Source organism: Callospermophilus lateralis, chromosome 11, assembly GCF_048772815.1.
Source record: "Callospermophilus lateralis isolate mCalLat2 chromosome 11, mCalLat2.hap1, whole genome shotgun sequence".
NCBI classification, from domain to species: domain Eukaryota; kingdom Metazoa; phylum Chordata; class Mammalia; order Rodentia; family Sciuridae; genus Callospermophilus; species Callospermophilus lateralis.
Window position 1 is genome coordinate 14782034 of NC_135315.1, and position 16747 is coordinate 14798780.

A 16747-nucleotide genomic window follows, 5' to 3' on the forward strand; every position below is an offset into this window, starting at 1 on the left:
CAGAGGCAGGTGCCAAGTCCCAAGCAGGTCCCCCTAGGGCGCTCTCACTCCATTCCAGGGATGGATGGGGCCTAGACAGTCCTGAATCTAAAGAATCCTAGAGCTACTCACCTCGACCTCCAGGATAGGTTCTAGAATGGGTCAGCTTCTTAAAGTGACAGACAGGCCCCCTTGTTCTGTGGGTTCTGACTTGTGTGCTCTCCCGGCCAAAGAGGAGGCAGGTGGGCCCCAGGAACATGGGGGCAAAACTGAACCTATGTCACTGTGAAACCCTCTGGCAGATGATTGACAACCAAGAGACTCCTCCCCGCTGGGAAGCCTACCCCTCCCCATGATGGAGAGAGGGCTGGGAGATGTCCACAGCTGCCCATCTGGCTCCCATGGCAGACCCCTGGGAACCAGCGGCTTCAGGCAGGGTAGGGGATGTGGCTGCTGCCCCAGCCTCTGGGCCCCTGGCCACCCACAGGTCATGCTGGTGCCCCTCAGGCCTTCGAGGACATCTACATCGAGCAGCGGCGGGTCATCCGCACCATCCTGGAATACGCTGACAAGGTCTTCACCTACATCTTCATCCTGGAGATGCTGCTCAAGTGGGTGGCCTACGGCTTCAAGGTGTACTTCACCAATGCCTGGTGCTGGCTCGACTTCCTCATCGTGGACGTGAGTCTGCCCTGCCCTGGACCCACAGCCAGCTCTGGAGGCTGTCCTGGCCGAGGACTTTAGGGGGCCCTTGCATGGGAAGTCCAAGCTCCAGTCAGCCCTGCTCCTCACAAAGACACAGCTGACCAGGCTGGGGAACAAAAGGCCATCTCTGTCCTCAGGCTGAGGGTCTGCCAATATGTGCGGAGGATTTCCATATCCTCTTTAATGGGCCCACAGGTCCGTGAAGGAGGCAGGTACCATCCCTCCTGTTTACTGTCATCCCCAGTTAATTGGTGGCATCATTGGGCTAGAGCCCAGGCTCTAGGGATGCTGGGACAGGTCCCTGGACTGCTGCTCCCACTAGGGAAGGGACTAGAGGGAGACAACCAGGAACAGTGAGCTCAGGAAGACCCTCCCACCCTGAGGGGCTTGTACCCAGGGGCTGTGTCCCTGGGCTTAGGGTGACCTGCACTCACCGACCACCCATTCTTCCTTTGCAGGTCTCCATCATCAGTCTGGTGGCCAACTGGCTGGGCTACTCAGAGCTGGGTCCCATCAAATCCCTGCGCACGCTGCGGGCCCTGCGTCCCCTGAGGGCACTGTCCCGATTCGAGGGCATGAGGGTGGGTACAGAGGGCTCAGGATGGGGGAGCAGCCAGCTGCGGGAAGGGTGGAGGGCGTGTGTCTGTACCCCAGCCACCACCAGGAGCAGGCCGAGGGCTCAAAGTGCTGACGACTGGGAGTGGGGCCCTGAGACACCTGCTCCTGCCCGGTCCCCACTCTCAGCCCCCTCAGCTGGTGTGCTCCACCACTAGCGGGCAGCACCCAGGAAGGCTGAGCAGGGAGAAGAGGAAGGAAGGCCTGTGGGTTTCTGGGTGTCCTTCCCTGACCTCAGCCTGGGCCCCCAAGGGCCATGAAACATAAGCAAGTGTGAAGGTGTTGGCTCCCTGGCCCTGAGCTACCTGCCCTTGAGCTCCAGTTTAGGGTCAATTTACAGAAGATCCCCTCAGGCCCTTGACAGCCGGAAGTGGCAGGTAAACACCGGGTCTAGGCAAGGCAAATGGGACTTCCCCGCCAAGGAGGACTGCCACCAGAAAGACCTGCTCCACGAGGACCCTCGGAATTGGTGGGTTCCGGGCTCATTCAAGAGGCCAGCCCGATGCCAGGCCCTCCCACCCCAAGACCAAGGACTCTTCCCCACTGAGGGGTATAACTTCTCCATGGCCACACAGCTGGGTGGTGCTTCCACCAAGAACAGAGCTCTCCCGGGCAGCACACCAGGCTTCTGCCATCCCCTCTGTCCGGAGGTCATGAAATGGCTCCTTCTTGAAAGGGACGGTTCTCAGGTCAGGCCACCAAACAGTTTGGTGGGCCTGTGTGACCAGGGATATAAGGAACAGAGGTCCAGCCCTTTGCTGCTTCAAAGCCCCAGGCCTTCCCTCTGCTAGGCCTTTCTGTGTAGTATCACTAACTGAGCTGCGAGCAGGGCCAGGTCACGTGGCTGAGTTTCCTATGGGGGCTGAGGAAAGTGTTTGTCTCCTGCCTGGTGACCCGTGACAAGACTGCTTCCAGAGAAGCCCAGCGGTTTCTTGGCAGCTCCAGCCAAGCAGAGTGGCCTCCCCAGCCCCCCATCTGGCGGCTCCCCAAGCCTACTACCCTCACTCCACCCCCACAGACACCCATCAGACAGCTTCCCCCCAGGCCTGGCTCAAATCAGCCCTCCCTAAATGACAAGGCCCAGCTCAGCCCGGTCCTCTGTTGGGGTGCAGTGGGGGGGCCTTCTCTCGGAGGCCTGGGAGAGGCTCTGGCAGTGACCCCCGACTCTGCCCCCAGGTGGTGGTGAACGCCCTCCTGGGCGCCATCCCCTCCATCATGAACGTGCTGCTTGTCTGCCTCATCTTCTGGCTCATCTTTAGCATCATGGGTGTCAACTTGTTTGCTGGAAAGTTCTACTACTGCATCAACACCACCACCTCAGAGAGGTTCGACATCTCCGAGGTCAACAACAAGTCTGAATGCGAAAGCCTCATGCACACGGGCCAGGTTCGCTGGCTCAATGTCAAGGTCAACTACGACAACGTGGGTCTGGGCTACCTCTCCCTCCTGCAGGTGGTGAGTGTCACTGGACCTGAACTGGCACAGAAGTGCCCACAAGCCTCTGCACCTAAATCCACTGTCATCCCTTTGTAAGGGAGCTTCCCACCTTGCTTCCAATGCTGTGGGACCCCAACGTAGTGTTCAGATCTCTCTGATCTCTGATGCCTGCCCCATGGGGCTGTGGCAGGTGGCCTCCAGAGCCAGGCTGGAAGGGGAGGAAACCCTTGGGTGAAGCCCCCACCCCTCACACAGCACCCCACCTCCCCAGGCCACCTTCAAGGGTTGGATGGACATCATGTATGCAGCTGTGGACTCCCGGGAGGTGAGTCAGCTCTTGGAGATGTGACTGGTGAGCAAGCCAGGGCAGACGATGGCCCGGGGACATGTTCTGCCATCCCTCCCTTCCATGCTGTCTCCTCGGGAGTCCCTGCCACCTGGGGTTGGGTGACCCCTGCTCATAGTGCTTTAGGGAGCGGGGAGAACCCCAGGCATGCACCCCACCCTGTCCTGTCCCGTGGCCCCTGCAGAAGGAGGAGCAGCCGCAGTACGAGGTGAACCTCTACATGTACCTCTACTTCGTCATCTTCATCATCTTCGGGTCCTTCTTCACGCTCAACCTCTTCATCGGCGTCATCATCGACAACTTCAACCAGCAGAAAAAGAAGATGAGTATCTTGCCCACCTTCCTCTGGCCCACCCCAGCCACCCGGGCTCCAGCCTCCCCTCCATGTCCACTCAGCCCTTCCTGTGGTCACCAGCGCTGCCTGAGCAGGCCCTGTGCTGCGTTGGGGCAGCAAGCCTGATTGCAAATCCCTCCAGGGGCCCTGAACAGTGACGCGGCCCCTTCAACCTTGATTCCCTGGTCTATAAAATGAGGTGGATACAACCGGCCTTGCTGGGTTACTCTAAGGGCATGGATGGAAATTGACCCAACCTAGGCTTCAAGGCAACTTCGGTCCTCTTCCCTCCGCCCCATCCCTCCATCTCTGGCCCTTCCCCAACCCCTCCCCCTCCCCACAAAGGCCTCTGCAGGAACAGAGTCTGCCTTAATGGTGGTGCCTGATGCGGGTGGGGGGGAGTCCTGAAGGCAGGGAGGGGGCTCCAGCCCGACCTTATGTGCCCTATTCCACTATACTTTGGAGGGAAAGACATCTTCATGACAGAGGAACAGAAGAAGTACTATAACGCCATGAAGAAGCTTGGCTCCAAGAAGCCCCAGAAGCCAATTCCCCGGCCCCAGGTACCAGCCCTCTGGACCCCTCCTCCTGTGGCTTGTACCAGGCTTCTGCCCCAGGGGGTCTCTGGGGTCCAAAGGCAGCCTGCTCTTTGCCTCTCGGGCTATGTTCCTGGGTGAAGTGAGCCCACTAGCTGGGAGTCACAGTGCACAGAGACACTGTATGCACACACAGCAGCTGCCACTAGACTCCAGCTACCAGTTTACCTCTTATCTGGCCCTGCACGAGACCTCAGTGTCCATCCACCTCCTCACCTGGGACCCTCAGTAACCCCTGGGACAGAGACCCCTGACAAGAGGGAGAAAGAGGATGGCCAGACACCCTCCCCAGTGAGCAATGGCTTTGGGAGAAGAATGAGGGGGACTTTGAAAGGAGGAAGGATCCCAGAGTGATGCTCCAGGATGGCGTGGTCACAGGCCTTTCCCTCCTATGGCAGACTCCATTATCGGCCCTGACCCCTCATTTCTGTGTGTCCTCTGTGTGGTGCCATCGTACCATCCTGTGTCTCCTGAATGTCCCCATCCTGTCCTGACCCTGCCTGTGCCCTGCCACCCCACGCCCACACACATGCATGCCGACACACCCCTTTGTGCTGCAGAACAAGATCCAGGGCATGGTGTATGACTTCGTGACGAAGCAGGTATTCGACATCACCATCATGATCCTCATCTGCCTCAACATGGTCACCATGATGGTGGAGACGGACGACCAGAGCCAGCTCAAGGTGGACATCCTGTACAACATCAACATGGTCTTCATCATCATCTTCACGGGGGAGTGCGTGCTCAAGATGTTCGCCCTGCGCCAATACTACTTCACCGTGGGCTGGAACATCTTCGACTTCGTGGTGGTCATCCTGTCCATTGTGGGTGAGCAAGGGCACAGCACTGAGATGAAAGCCTTCCTGGTGCACCTGGCACACTCACATAAACCCACGCAAGCACACATGTGGCCGGTGCAGTGGTACATGGCTGTAATCCCAGCACTGGAGCCTGAGGCAGGAGGATTCCAAGTTTGAAGGCAGCCTGGGCAACTTTGCAAGACTTGTCTCAAAAAATAACAAGGGCTGGGGATGAGGCTCCGTGGTGTGGTACTCTGGGTTCAGTCCCCAGCACCAAACACACACACACACACACACACACACACGTGTGTGTGTGTGCACCTGCCATTCATTCTCAACGCTCACAGGCAGCCTGTCACCTGTGTACACATGAATACACCTCAAGAAACACGTTGACCTGACGTACCTGTGCTCAGGTGTCCACATATGGAGCGGAAAACATAAGGTGATTCCAGGACCTGCTCACACGGAGAAGAGCACGGAACGTGCCTAACTGTGACAGTACAAGCCACCACTTAGCACTTCCTGCAAGCCTGGCTCTGCCATGCACTTTACAGGCCACGTCTCAGTCGTTCACAGCAATGCCACAGGTGGTCGGGCTATTACCCTTGGTTTACAGAGGAGGCAGCTGAGTCACAGCAAGTTAAGTGGCATGCCCAGATCACACAGCTGTCCTCCCCACCCCCCACTGCCACCCGTGGCATCTGCAAACAGCCTTAAGATGGGCCTTACCCTCGCCCGTCACCCATAGCACATCTCACCTCCAGCTGTCCTGGCCCGCTCAGGTCGTCCTGCCTGTGCTGGGAGGGTTGGCTCCACCCTTTCTGGGGCAGGGTGCACCAGGCCAGGCCCCTGAGCCCCACACGCCTCCGCACTCTCTGACCCACCTCCGCTCCTCCCTGCAGGCCTCGCGCTGTCAGACCTGATCCAGAAATACTTCGTGTCACCCACTCTGTTCCGTGTGATCCGCCTGGCTCGGATCGGGCGTGTCCTGCGGCTGATCCGCGGAGCCAAGGGCATCCGGACGCTGCTCTTTGCCCTCATGATGTCGCTGCCTGCCCTCTTCAACATCGGCCTCCTCCTCTTCCTGGTCATGTTCATCTACTCCATCTTCGGCATGTCCAACTTTGCCTACGTCAAGAAGGAGTCCGGCATTGACGACATGTTCAACTTCGAGACCTTCGGCAACAGCATCATCTGCCTCTTTGAGATCACCACGTCTGCTGGCTGGGACGGGCTTCTGAACCCCATCCTCAACAGTGGGCCCCCAGACTGCGACCCCACGCTGGAGAACCCAGGCACCAGTGTCAGGGGCGACTGTGGCAACCCGTCCATTGGCATCTGCTTCTTCTGCAGCTACATCATCATCTCCTTCCTCATCGTGGTCAACATGTACATCGCCATCATCCTGGAGAACTTCAACGTGGCCACCGAGGAGAGCAGCGAGCCCCTCGGCGAGGATGACTTTGAGATGTTCTATGAGACCTGGGAGAAGTTTGACCCCGATGCCACGCAGTTCATCGACTACAGCCGCCTCTCGGACTTCGTGGACACTTTGCAGGAGCCGCTGAGGATCGCCAAGCCCAACAAGATCAAGCTCATCACGCTGGACCTGCCCATGGTACCGGGGGACAAGATCCACTGCCTGGACATCCTCTTTGCCCTGACCAAAGAGGTGCTGGGCGACTCTGGGGAAATGGACGCTCTCAAGCAGACCATGGAGGAGAAGTTCATGGCGGCCAACCCCTCCAAGGTCTCCTACGAGCCCATCACCACCACCCTCAAGAGGAAGCACGAGGAGGTGTGCGCCATCAAGATCCAGAGGGCCTACCGCCGGCACCTGCTGCAGCGCTCTGTGAAGCAGGCCTCCTACATGTACCGCCACAGCCAGGACGGCAGCGGGGACGGGGCCCCTGAGAAGGAGGGGCTCATCGCCAGCACCATGAGCAAGATGTACGGCCCCGAGAACGGGAACAGCGCTGCGCAGAGCCAGGGGGAGGAGAAGAGCCCCTCAGGGGAGACGGGGCCCACCACCACGGGGCTCACGCCTGTCAGCCCCTCAGACACCACCCCCCCTACTCCTGTGAGCCCCTCAGACACCGCCCTGCCTTCCTCCCCGCCACCAGGGCAGACGGTGAGGCCAGGGGTCAAAGAGTCTCTCGTCTAGCAGGCAGCATGGAGGTGGCCGGCGAGTGTTGGCATAGGCCCAGAGCTCCCCCAAGGTGCCTGCGGGCCAAGTGACGGAGCTGGGCTTTGCATCCAGGACTGCGTCCGGCTCCCTTTGGGAGGATAGGATTTGGCCATGCTGGGGCTGACACTTAGGCCAGAGCAAGTGGGAGTTGCATTCGGGGCCCAGGATGGGTGGAAGCCCCTGCCTTGGTGAGTTCATCTTCAAGTTGCTCCTACCTCCCCACGGGCCCCGCCACCCCTCCTCTTAGTCAGGGGGAGATCAAATCTCAGAATCTCTGTCCCCCACTTGGGGAGGACCCAGCCTACAATGGAGGGCTTGGCTGCCCTCTTGTCACCGGAGTCTTAAGGGCTACTGGCCTCTCCCCGTGAAGTGGCCCAGGCCCCCCAGTTCCAGCCTGGGCAAAGATGTCTTAACCTCAGTGAGTGTGGACGTCTGCCCCGCTAACTCTGGGATGCAGTTTCCTCTGCCAGCTCAGGAATTCCATTGGAAGAGGGAAATGTTACTGGTCCAGAAATTGCTCCACAAGCCCAGTTGGCCACTGGATCCTGCTGCATCAGGCTGGGATTGTGACTCCTGAAATCCTTCCCGTGGACAGCTTCCCTGGCTGGCCCCCAGGGGAAGAGCAGAAAGAAGGATTCCACTTAGGAATTGCCCTTTTCTCAGAAGAATGAGGGGGTAGTACAGGCTGGGTCCTGCCAGCCAAGTCACCACACTTGGCCTGAGTGTCCAGGCCTGGGTGGGCCGGGGACCCTGATGCTCAGTACGAAGACTCTGTTCCTCCCCTCTCTCCCCTCCTGACACCTTCATTAGGCCACCAGGGTGCCTTGTGCCCCATCGAGTCTCGGAGATCTCTCCTTCTCATCTTCCCCTGCCCATCTCTCCTCCCCCTTCCCCACCTCCTTAAAGTGACCCTAAGAGATGTCAACCCTGGGGCCTGCAGCAGGGAAGGCTAACCCAGCTGGGGCTCAACCTCCTGACCTCCTGACGCCTGGAAAGCCATTTCAGCTGGCACCAAAGACTGGTCATGGCTGCACTGGGCTCTGCTGGCTTCCGGAGAACAGAGGCTGGGCCTGGAGGAGGGTGTGAGAGTCCTGCTCAGGGCTGTCGGGATTCAGTCACTCGTATGTGGGCCTCTGTGTCTGTGTCTGCTGGTAGCCCGAGTGGGTAGTTGTATGTGGGTTCTAGTGTGTGACTGTGTGTGTGTGTGTGTGTGTGTGTGCGCGCGCATGTGCGCCACTGCAGAGCCTGCCAGCAGATTCATGTGTGTCTGGGTATCTTTGTGTGTGTGTGTGTCAGTGTGCCCTGGAGTGTCAGACCGGGTGTGAGTACAGCTGGTGTGCGTGCATGTGTGTGTCTTCCGGCCTGTTCATGTGAGTGCCTGGATGTGGGAGAGTGAACCTGTGCCACGAGGGTGTGAACACGTGTGGTAACACTTGCACATTGGCCTAAGTTCATCTTCTTTTCCTTCTTGTTTCTCATCCGCCATTTGGTTAAAACTCAGGAAGCCGCCAAACCTCCCAAACGAGTTGTGTGTATGCACGTGTCTATGTGTGTGCATGCGTGTACTCACATGCGTGCGTGTCCATGGGCCAGTCTCCTCTGTTGTCTGCCCTGCCCGCCCCAGCCTGCTGCCCTCCCTCGGCTCCTCTCTTCCGGGGCCTCTCATGGTCACACCCAGGGCCTCGGCCTGTGTCTCCTCTGTGCAAGGACTCAATTCCTTCCATCTCTTCCTGTAGTGACTCTGCCTCTTCTTTCAGAATGTTCTTCCAGGAGGAGGTCAGCTCCCCCTGCCCAGCACCTGCCCCTCTGTCTTCCCCTCGTGGGCCCCGAGCCTCAGGACTGTCTGATTGGGTGTTCCCCACAGACTCTGCACCCACTGCAGGGGGAGAGGAGATGGGTGGGGTCTGGCCTCTCCCTGCTCGTGGCCCCTCCCCTGCAGACTGACGCCCCTTCCCACCTTGTCCAGGTGGGAACTGGCCCCAAGCCAGCCCAGCAAATGAGCTTCTTTGTACAGTTCCCACAATAAACCCTTCCCCGGCCTCTGGTGTGTGGTCTCTCCCTTGCACGTGCGTGGATGTGGGCGAGGGCCGAGGGCAGCAAGAGAGAAGGCAGGGCCACGGGTTCTGGTGCCAAGTGGGGTCAGTGCAGGAGCCTCTGGGGACCGAGAGGGGGAGCAGAGGCCAGTCCCTCCTCCAACACGCAGCCCCCGGGAATTCAGATGGAGACCCTGTGTCCCCACACCCTCCGGGAGCCCCCTTCACCTCTCCACCCCTGAGAGACCTCAAGGCCTGTGGGGCTCACCGGCAGCCCTTCCCTCTCCTCAGAGATGCTGTCCCTCCAGGACTACTGACCCCCGCCCCTGAGAGCCCAGTGTCACATGGGCCTCTGAGCAACAGAGAGCAATTTGACAAAACAAACTCAGCCCACAGACCCAGTGGGTGACAAGCGTTTGGTTTGTGATTTTATTATCGGTAACGACTTCTGGATCCCAGGACCGAGTTACTCCAAGTAAATACTTGGACCTTTTAAGGGTTTCTATGCCCCCTTTTCCTAGATCCTGAGGTTACACAGCTTGAGGGATGAGGGACACTCACAAGCCTTGTCTCCCAGGCTGTCCCCCCCGATGTCCCTCAACTGCCCCTGTGCCCCTTCCCATCTCACAGTTCTCTCTGGCTTTTGGGGTGGTGGAGCGAGCACCCCACAGGGTTCTCTGGCCCCACAGGCCGCTGACCTCCCTCCCTGGGGATGGGGCTTCTCTGGCCCAGAGGACAGGAAGCTCGCAGGGGACTGGCTACTCTTCCTGAGCCTTGACCAGTGGAAGAAAAAAGGCAAAATTCTGAGCAGGGAACAGAAAACGCAGGCTCCGGTCTCAGCTATTCCCACCCATCGGGGCTGGTCCCCTATTGCAGGTGCTGCGCTCCACGTCCCCAAGTGCTCCAGAAACACAACGGTCTTCCCCGCGCAAGGCCCTGTGGAGAACACTCCATTGGGATTATTTGTTTTACACAGATGAGGACACTTGGTCTCCGAGAGGTTAAGAACGGGTGCTGCCTGCTTGGGGGCGGGGAGGAACTCTGCTTTGTGGGCCACTGTCCATCTCATCTGGGGCTTTCAGTGCCCTTGGCCCTTGAAGGCCAGGGGTGCCCACTGTGACCATCTCAGTTGCCCTGGCACATTTTCAAATGCCTCCAGGTGAGGGCTCCATGGAGAACCACCGGCGACCTGGGGCAGTTTGGGCTGGTTAATACGGGGGTAGGATTTGAACCCGAGTCCTTCCCAGCCAGCGGTAACAAGCACCCAGGGCCCAGAGCGCCTGAGCAGGCAGCCCGGAGAGATCAGGGTTCCTTCTTCCCCTAGGCTCTTCCCCCTCCTATCCTTCCCAGGGTGCCTGGGGTCCCTGTCCTCTTGTTTCCCCCGCATCTGAACCCCTGGTCCCATTCCAAACCCCACCCCACCGCACCACCTCCTTCTCTTGTTTTGACGCTGTTTTCCTGGAAGGCAGGGGGCTACCAGATGTCAGAGTGGGCAGGCAGGGACAGTCGGGGGCAGAGGCGGGGGTGGGCTTACGAAGCCTCCTGTTCTGGGAAGGAAAGCGCATCATCCTGGGCCCAGGCCAGGGCTCGGTGCTGTTGTCACCAGCCAGGGAACAACACGGCCCCCAACTGTGACAAATAACCCTTCAGGCAGTGGGGGCCCCATTGCCTCCAGCCCTCCTGAAAGTGAATCCCTGCCTGGCATGAATGGGGATGAAGCCCAAAGGACACATCTGCATTCCTGCCACGGGGGATGTTGATGTTTGTGAGTTTGCAGGATTCTAGCTGCCCTCTGCCAACCTCCTAGTCCCCTGTAGTCACCTGGGCCCCAGGACCAGCTCCTGAGCAGGCCCCACACCACACAGCCCAGGGAGCACGCACACAGGTGTGAGATCACCCCCCAACATACAGGACGGCCCCACTCCTTCCCCAACAGCCTCCCAAATTTGGGAGACACTAGTACCAAGGCTAACCAAGGCCTCCCTCACCAGTGGCTCAGGAGGGGTAGAATTTGCTGGAGAGAGACCCCTGGATTTTGTCTGCTCCTGGGCAGTCTCTCTCCAGCCTCCTCCCAGTATCACAGAGGCCCGTAGTCCCCATGGCTGACCTCAGGTGATGTTCTTATTCCTGGGCTGTTTGTTCTGTGAGCTGAACATCTGACACCTTTTCAGAGAAATGTTTTTCCATTTGGAACATCTGGAAATGAGCAAGAATAGCTGGGGCTGCCCGGAACAAGCTGTTCCTCAGATGCAAACTTAACCCGTGGATCCCTGATTTCCTGGCCTGCTCCCCTCGGGCACAGGCCCTACCTGTCAGGTGACACATATGTTCAGGACACAGGTGGAGCGCTTAGACCCTCTGTGTGCCAACACTGCTGTGGGATGAGGGGTCGCAGCTCCCCAAACACAGGCAGGTCTGCCACCCACACAGGCTGTTTGAGAAATGGAGGGTCATGGGGACAGTGAGATGTGGACAGAGGACTTAGCATCTGTCTTCCTCTCCTGGGGGTCACTGTATGAGAAAGAGTAAAGGGACAAGAAAGAGAACGAAGCCACCAGGAGACACAAAACTCAGAGAGGACCTGGCGGTGGGGCTGAGGTTCGCAAGTCTGCACGGTTGTGTAGGTTGCACATGGGGCAAGGGTTACTACGGGGGACCCTGGACCAGGGGCGTGAAGCTGGGTTTACATGAACTCCTGAAAGCTGCATGTCCATCCCCTGCCCTACTGACAGCAGGATAGAGCCGGAGGGCCTTTTAGCTCCAGAACCTGAGAGTGTGTCCTTAGCCTTGTCCCTTGCCCAAGACCCTGGAGCTGCGGACAACACCTCGGTGCCCTCCCAGTGCCACACAACTCCCTGAAGAAGCTCCTGATAGTTTTTTCGGTTTTGGGGGGGGTTTTGTTTTTGTGTTGCTTAGGGCCTCTCTGAGTTTCGGAGCCTGGCCTCTCATTTGCCATCCTCCTGCCTCGTCCTCCCAAGTCTCTGGAATCATGTGCCACTGCTCCTGGCAAAGCCCCCTGGGTTGTTAAGTGGTGGGTTTCCTCTAAGCATCTCTACCTAGTTCACTCACTTTGGCCGCAAAGATGCATCTTCTCCCGAGTGGCTGCCTCATTTGCCGTACTCTTGCTCAAGAACCTCTGTGGCTCCCTTCTTCCACAGGCCAACTTCCAACATAATCACCTGCATGTCCTACAGGGGGTTCTGCTCGGGTTCCTGCCAGGTGCCTGGCTCCTGTACTGCCCTTCCTCAGTTCTCCTCTTCTCACGGGGTGAAGTGGTCCAGAGCAGAGGGAGCTCGGGTTAGATTCACTCCTGGCTGTTAGCTAAGTGCCTAGCGTGAAGACTCCCTGGGCTTTGCCCTCCCAGGAACTGGCGGCCTGCAGACGGGGCTGGCAGACCTAGGGGATGACCAATAATGGGGTGGAGACCAGGGAGAGAAGCACAGGCTGTCCCCACAAGACTCAGAAGCCCCTCTTCCAGGAGGCTCTTCCTCCGAGGCTCCCAGCTGTGCTGCCCAACCCAGGCGACCTTCTAGCCCTAGTGGCCCAGCTGATGAGAGCCCACCCTCCCCCAGTGTCCCAGGAGAGCCCAGGCCTCCCCTGGGTCACAATTTGCATGGCAGGAAGGGGCCTGGAGGGGAAGAGGCGGGGTGGTGATGGGCTGCAGCCAGGCAGTTACACGTTTTCCCCCAAGAGCCTCGGACGGTCACGGGCTCAGGCTCTGGGACAGAACGGTGACCATGGCCGGGCTGGTGCTGTCTCCGGTGCCTGGCAACTGGCTGGTGGTGCTGCTGCTGCTTCTCTCAGGTATGGCGGCCGTGACGAGGCCTCCTGGGTTTGCTCTGTGTCGCTGACTGAGTCTTCTGCTCTCGGCCTCCTCCTATGTCTCACCCTCTCGGCCTCCTCCTGTGTCTCACGCTGTCTGCCTCCCTGTCCCCCTCTGGCTGCCCTGGGGCCCAGGTCTGTGGGTCCCAGCAGTGGTGACCAGCTTGGGGTCTGCAGCCCCAGCCCCAGTCCTGCCTGGAGGGTGTGAGGCACAAGGCACAGACCTGGCTGGCAGCTATGGCTGTGGACGAGCTGGGCCTGGGAGGAGGAGGGGAGCTGGGGACAAGGCTCCCCGCTTCTGGTATCCCTTCTCCACTTGTGTCTCCCAGCACAGGGGCAGGGAGAGCCGAGGGGTCTCGAAGCAGCGGGCGCAAAAGGGGGCAGTGGACCTTGGCACGCAGAGGGCGCAGGGGTGGGGCAGCCAGTTGAGGGTGCAGAGGCCTGACCTGGGCCTGCCCACTTCCCCACCCTGCAGGTGAGCCCATGCCAGCAGTGAAAGCAGAGGACTTGCACCAGAATCTCCAAGGTCAGTCACCTTGCCCACTCCTTCTGTGGACAAGTGTGTCTGTGTTCAAGTCTGGTCACTGTTCCGGGGTTGACCTTGTGTTCCATCCTTGCCTGGACTTCAATCCCCAGGCCTCCTTAGGGTCACCCTCTGAGCCCCCACCCCCAGCCAGCTGTCTTCTCTTCAGACCAGCTGCTCCAGCCCTGGCCCCTGGGGGTGCCGAGTTCAGATCAGGGGAGTCAGAGAGGATTCTACCGAGGCCCATCTAGCTGGGGCATTGGGCTCAGCCTCATAATGAGGATAATTAGGATGGGCTCCTGCAATCTGTGAGGGGCTCACAGATTCCTAGGGGCTGCTTACTGAGACCAAGGAGGTCCTTGGAGCAGGTGGGAGGCCATCCCAAGCCGAGGGTTCAGGAAGACAAGTAGAACAGATTCACACCGGGGAGGCTCACCAAGGTGCTGGAGGAGGGTCTCAGTTGGCAGGCTGAGGATTTGGCCTTTATCCTCTGGGGGAAGTAGGGAGCCCTTGAGGATTTCAGGCAGGTGCAGGACAGCCCAGGGGAAGGAGAGCTGGAAGGACAGGGCCAGTTAGCTGTGGCCCTCCAGGCTTTGGGGTGAGGCCTGGTCCTGGCTGTTGTAATGAGCATGAAAAGAAATGGGTCAGAGCCCTTCTGAAAAAAACTCAAATGGATCAGGAAGAGGTGGGGTCCAGTTGTTTGGCGTGTGGCCTCTCACATGGCCTGGCTCCCCAATACCTGCCTCCTGACCTCCCCACACCCTGAGAAGCAAAGATAGGCAGATCCAGGGGAGGTGCCCTCCAGGATGGGGACCTACAGGACAGGCCGGCAGTCAGGAAAATGCCCAGGAGGATTTTGAGCCTGGCCTTGGTACCCACAGGAAGTTCTTGTGCCCGGATATGGCATCATCCACGCTTCATGGCCAAGAAACGGGGCTCTGTGGTGAGGATGCATTGCTACATACACACCACCAGCGTCCCCAGCAGTGTGACCTGGTTCCGGAAGCAGATTAAGGACCAGGACCCTCAGGAGCTGCCCCCAGTGCAGGGCCACATCCTGCAGTTCCGGAATGGCTCTGTCCACACCCTCACCATCCAAGGTGCCCAGTTCGAGGACAACGGCATCTACTTCTGCCAGCAGAATGGCACCACCAAGCCTGTGTTTTGTGGCTGTGGCACGGAGCTGCGAGTCATGGGTGTGTGCTGGGTAGACGGGGTGTTCACTTAGCCAGCCAGCCATACCCACCCCAGCCCAGCCCACCACCGGGGAGGAGCAGCCACTTATGGAGGTGGCATGGCCCTAGAACACCCAGGACAGATGCTGGGAAGCGGGTCCTTAGGGGTGCACAGAAGCCACCACTGCAAGCTCTTAGGATGGGCTCCTGCAAGAATGTTCCATCCCAGGCTCACGGCCTCAACTCCGCCTCCCCCAGGGTTCAGCACCTTGGCACAGTTGAAAAGGCGGAACACACTGAAGGATGGCATCATCATGATCCAGACCCTCCTCATCATCCTCTTCATCATCGTGCCCATCTTCCTGTTGCTGGACAAGGTGACCACAGGGGTGGGGAGACGGCCAGGAAGGCAGCCACAGGGCAAGCCAGACCCGGGCAGGGTCTCCATCTCGCCAGCACCCGGGGCTGCCCTCTGGGCCCAGCTCAGCCCCAGGGCCCACCCTTTGGCTCACCTGTTCACTCACCCTTTCAGTTGTTCTTGGAGGGTACACCTTGCTCCCCACCGTCTCCCCAGCCCTCCCCACCAAGCCCATGTCCCCAGCCCTCTCCAGCCTGGCCCAGCAAGGGGTAGGGGCTAGGGCACACTAACTCCCACCCCTCCCTCCACCCTCCTCAGGATGACAGCAAGGCAGGAATGGAGGAGGACCACACCTATGAGGTAAGGAGTCCAGGCCCTGGAGGCTCTGAGCCGAGAGGCCAGTGGCCGCCGTCTGTTGGCTTGGTGAGGGTGTGCCCGGGCCTGAGGTCCATTTTATGTCTCCAGGGCCTGGACATTGACCAAACAGCCACCTACGAGGACATAGTGACTCTGCGGACAGGGGAGGTAAAGTGGTCTGTTGGGGAGCACCCAGGCCAGGAGTGAGGAGCCGCCCGCCACGCTCCAGCACAGTTCCGGGGCCTCACTGACTGCTTCAGAGCCGCCTGGATTGCCACCCACCCCTCCTTCCTGGATCCTCAGATGGCTTCCAAAGCTGGCCTGCCAGAGCCACCTCCCCCTCCAGCCCCAGCTCCTGCCGAAGGACCTGGAGTAGGACAAGAGGGCAGTGACTGGGAGTGGGAGTCCTCAGGGGACAGAGTGGACCCAGCCTTCTGGGGAGGCTACGCGCCGCCATCCCCAGGTTTGGGGCTGGAAAGCAGAGACTTGTAGGAACCCACTTCCTGCAGAACCTGGGAAGAGCCATGGCCCCCAAAGGGGTGGTGAGAACTTTGTTCCCCTCCCCCATCCTCTCCCTCCCAGGGCGCCGAGCCTGGAGCCCATTCTCCCACGGAATAAACAATATCTGACAACCCACCCAGAGGCATGCGGCATCTCGTGGGGTGGACTGGATGAGTGTGGCCCTGTGGTCAGGTGTGGCATCCAAAGGTGGCACCTGTGGGCCTGTGAGGCTGTGGGAGGGGGGGACCACCATGATCACCTCCCCTTGTCTCTGAAGGCCCAGTTGGGGCCTGTGGTCACATCCCCCTGTCTTTGCCCATTACCTCTGGCCCTGGCTGGGCCTACAGCCACCACAGAAGGCAGATCCAGCCAAGGCTGCTGCCACCCTGCCCTCCTCTGACCTTGATGCCTTTAGGGCCAGAATCTCAACCCTGGAAGATCTTGTCCTCCCTACCTACCCCATCCCAATCCTGTCCATCAAGGTCCCCTTATAGGAAGTCCTCCCACAGCACCCAGGCAGTGCCAAGCCCTGTTCAGAGCAGGCTAGGCCTCGGCGGCTGCCCAGGCTGCTCACGCACTCTTGGTTCTCCAATTAGACTGGAAGCTTCCTGAGGGTCGGGAGTTTCCTGCCTCTACAACATTCCCTACCCATCTCCCACCAAGCCGGGGACATTTTCTTTTAAACTTGACCCAAAGCCATCAAAAGATTCATAAAGAGGGAGTCTACAGTGTGGTGAAGTTGGGGGTCCTTAGTCAGGTGACCCCTCAGACTTCCCCAGCATCATATCTGAGGGCCCTGGTTATCCCCACAGTGGCCCTGGGGCCCTACAGATTAGGGCCACATCTATCAATGTGAGACTGACTGGGAGTGCCACACAGCCAGGGAGGTCAAGTGCCATTAACCTGTGCCCAGAACCCCCACCCAAGTCAGGCTGGATGCCACTTCCTGTTGACCTGGCGGGGATCCAAAGC

The 16747-nt window shown here is 59.3% G+C and overlaps 2 protein-coding genes across 3 annotated transcripts in view; both read left to right on the top strand.

Moving 5' to 3' along the window:
- The window catches only part of Scn4a (sodium voltage-gated channel alpha subunit 4), a 42862-nt gene extending 33815 nt beyond the window's left edge, over positions 1-9047 (top strand). For both annotated transcript variants that reach the window (XM_077110609.1, XM_076871233.2), the window contains exons 18-25: positions 487-660; positions 1143-1265; positions 2476-2754; positions 3008-3061; positions 3267-3404; positions 3875-3979; positions 4573-4843; positions 5721-9047. In XM_077110609.1, the coding sequence (XP_076966724.1) occupies positions 487-660; positions 1143-1265; positions 2476-2754; positions 3008-3061; positions 3267-3404; positions 3875-3979; positions 4573-4843; positions 5721-6982 (2406 nt within the window). In that variant the 3' untranslated portion in view covers positions 6983-9047. The remainder of the gene's footprint in view (positions 1-486; positions 661-1142; positions 1266-2475; positions 2755-3007; positions 3062-3266; positions 3405-3874; positions 3980-4572; positions 4844-5720) is intronic.
- A 3685-nt stretch (positions 9048-12732) lies between these two features.
- Cd79b (CD79b molecule) lies at positions 12733-15910 on the top strand. The gene is made up of 6 exons (XM_076870602.1): positions 12733-12843; positions 13337-13387; positions 14266-14580; positions 14818-14936; positions 15236-15277; positions 15383-15910. The coding sequence occupies exons 1-6, from the start codon at positions 12777-12779 to the stop codon at positions 15479-15481; spliced, it is 693 nt and encodes a 230-aa protein (XP_076726717.1). The 5' UTR covers positions 12733-12776; the 3' UTR covers positions 15482-15910.
- The last annotated feature ends 837 nt before the right edge of the window (positions 15911-16747 follow it).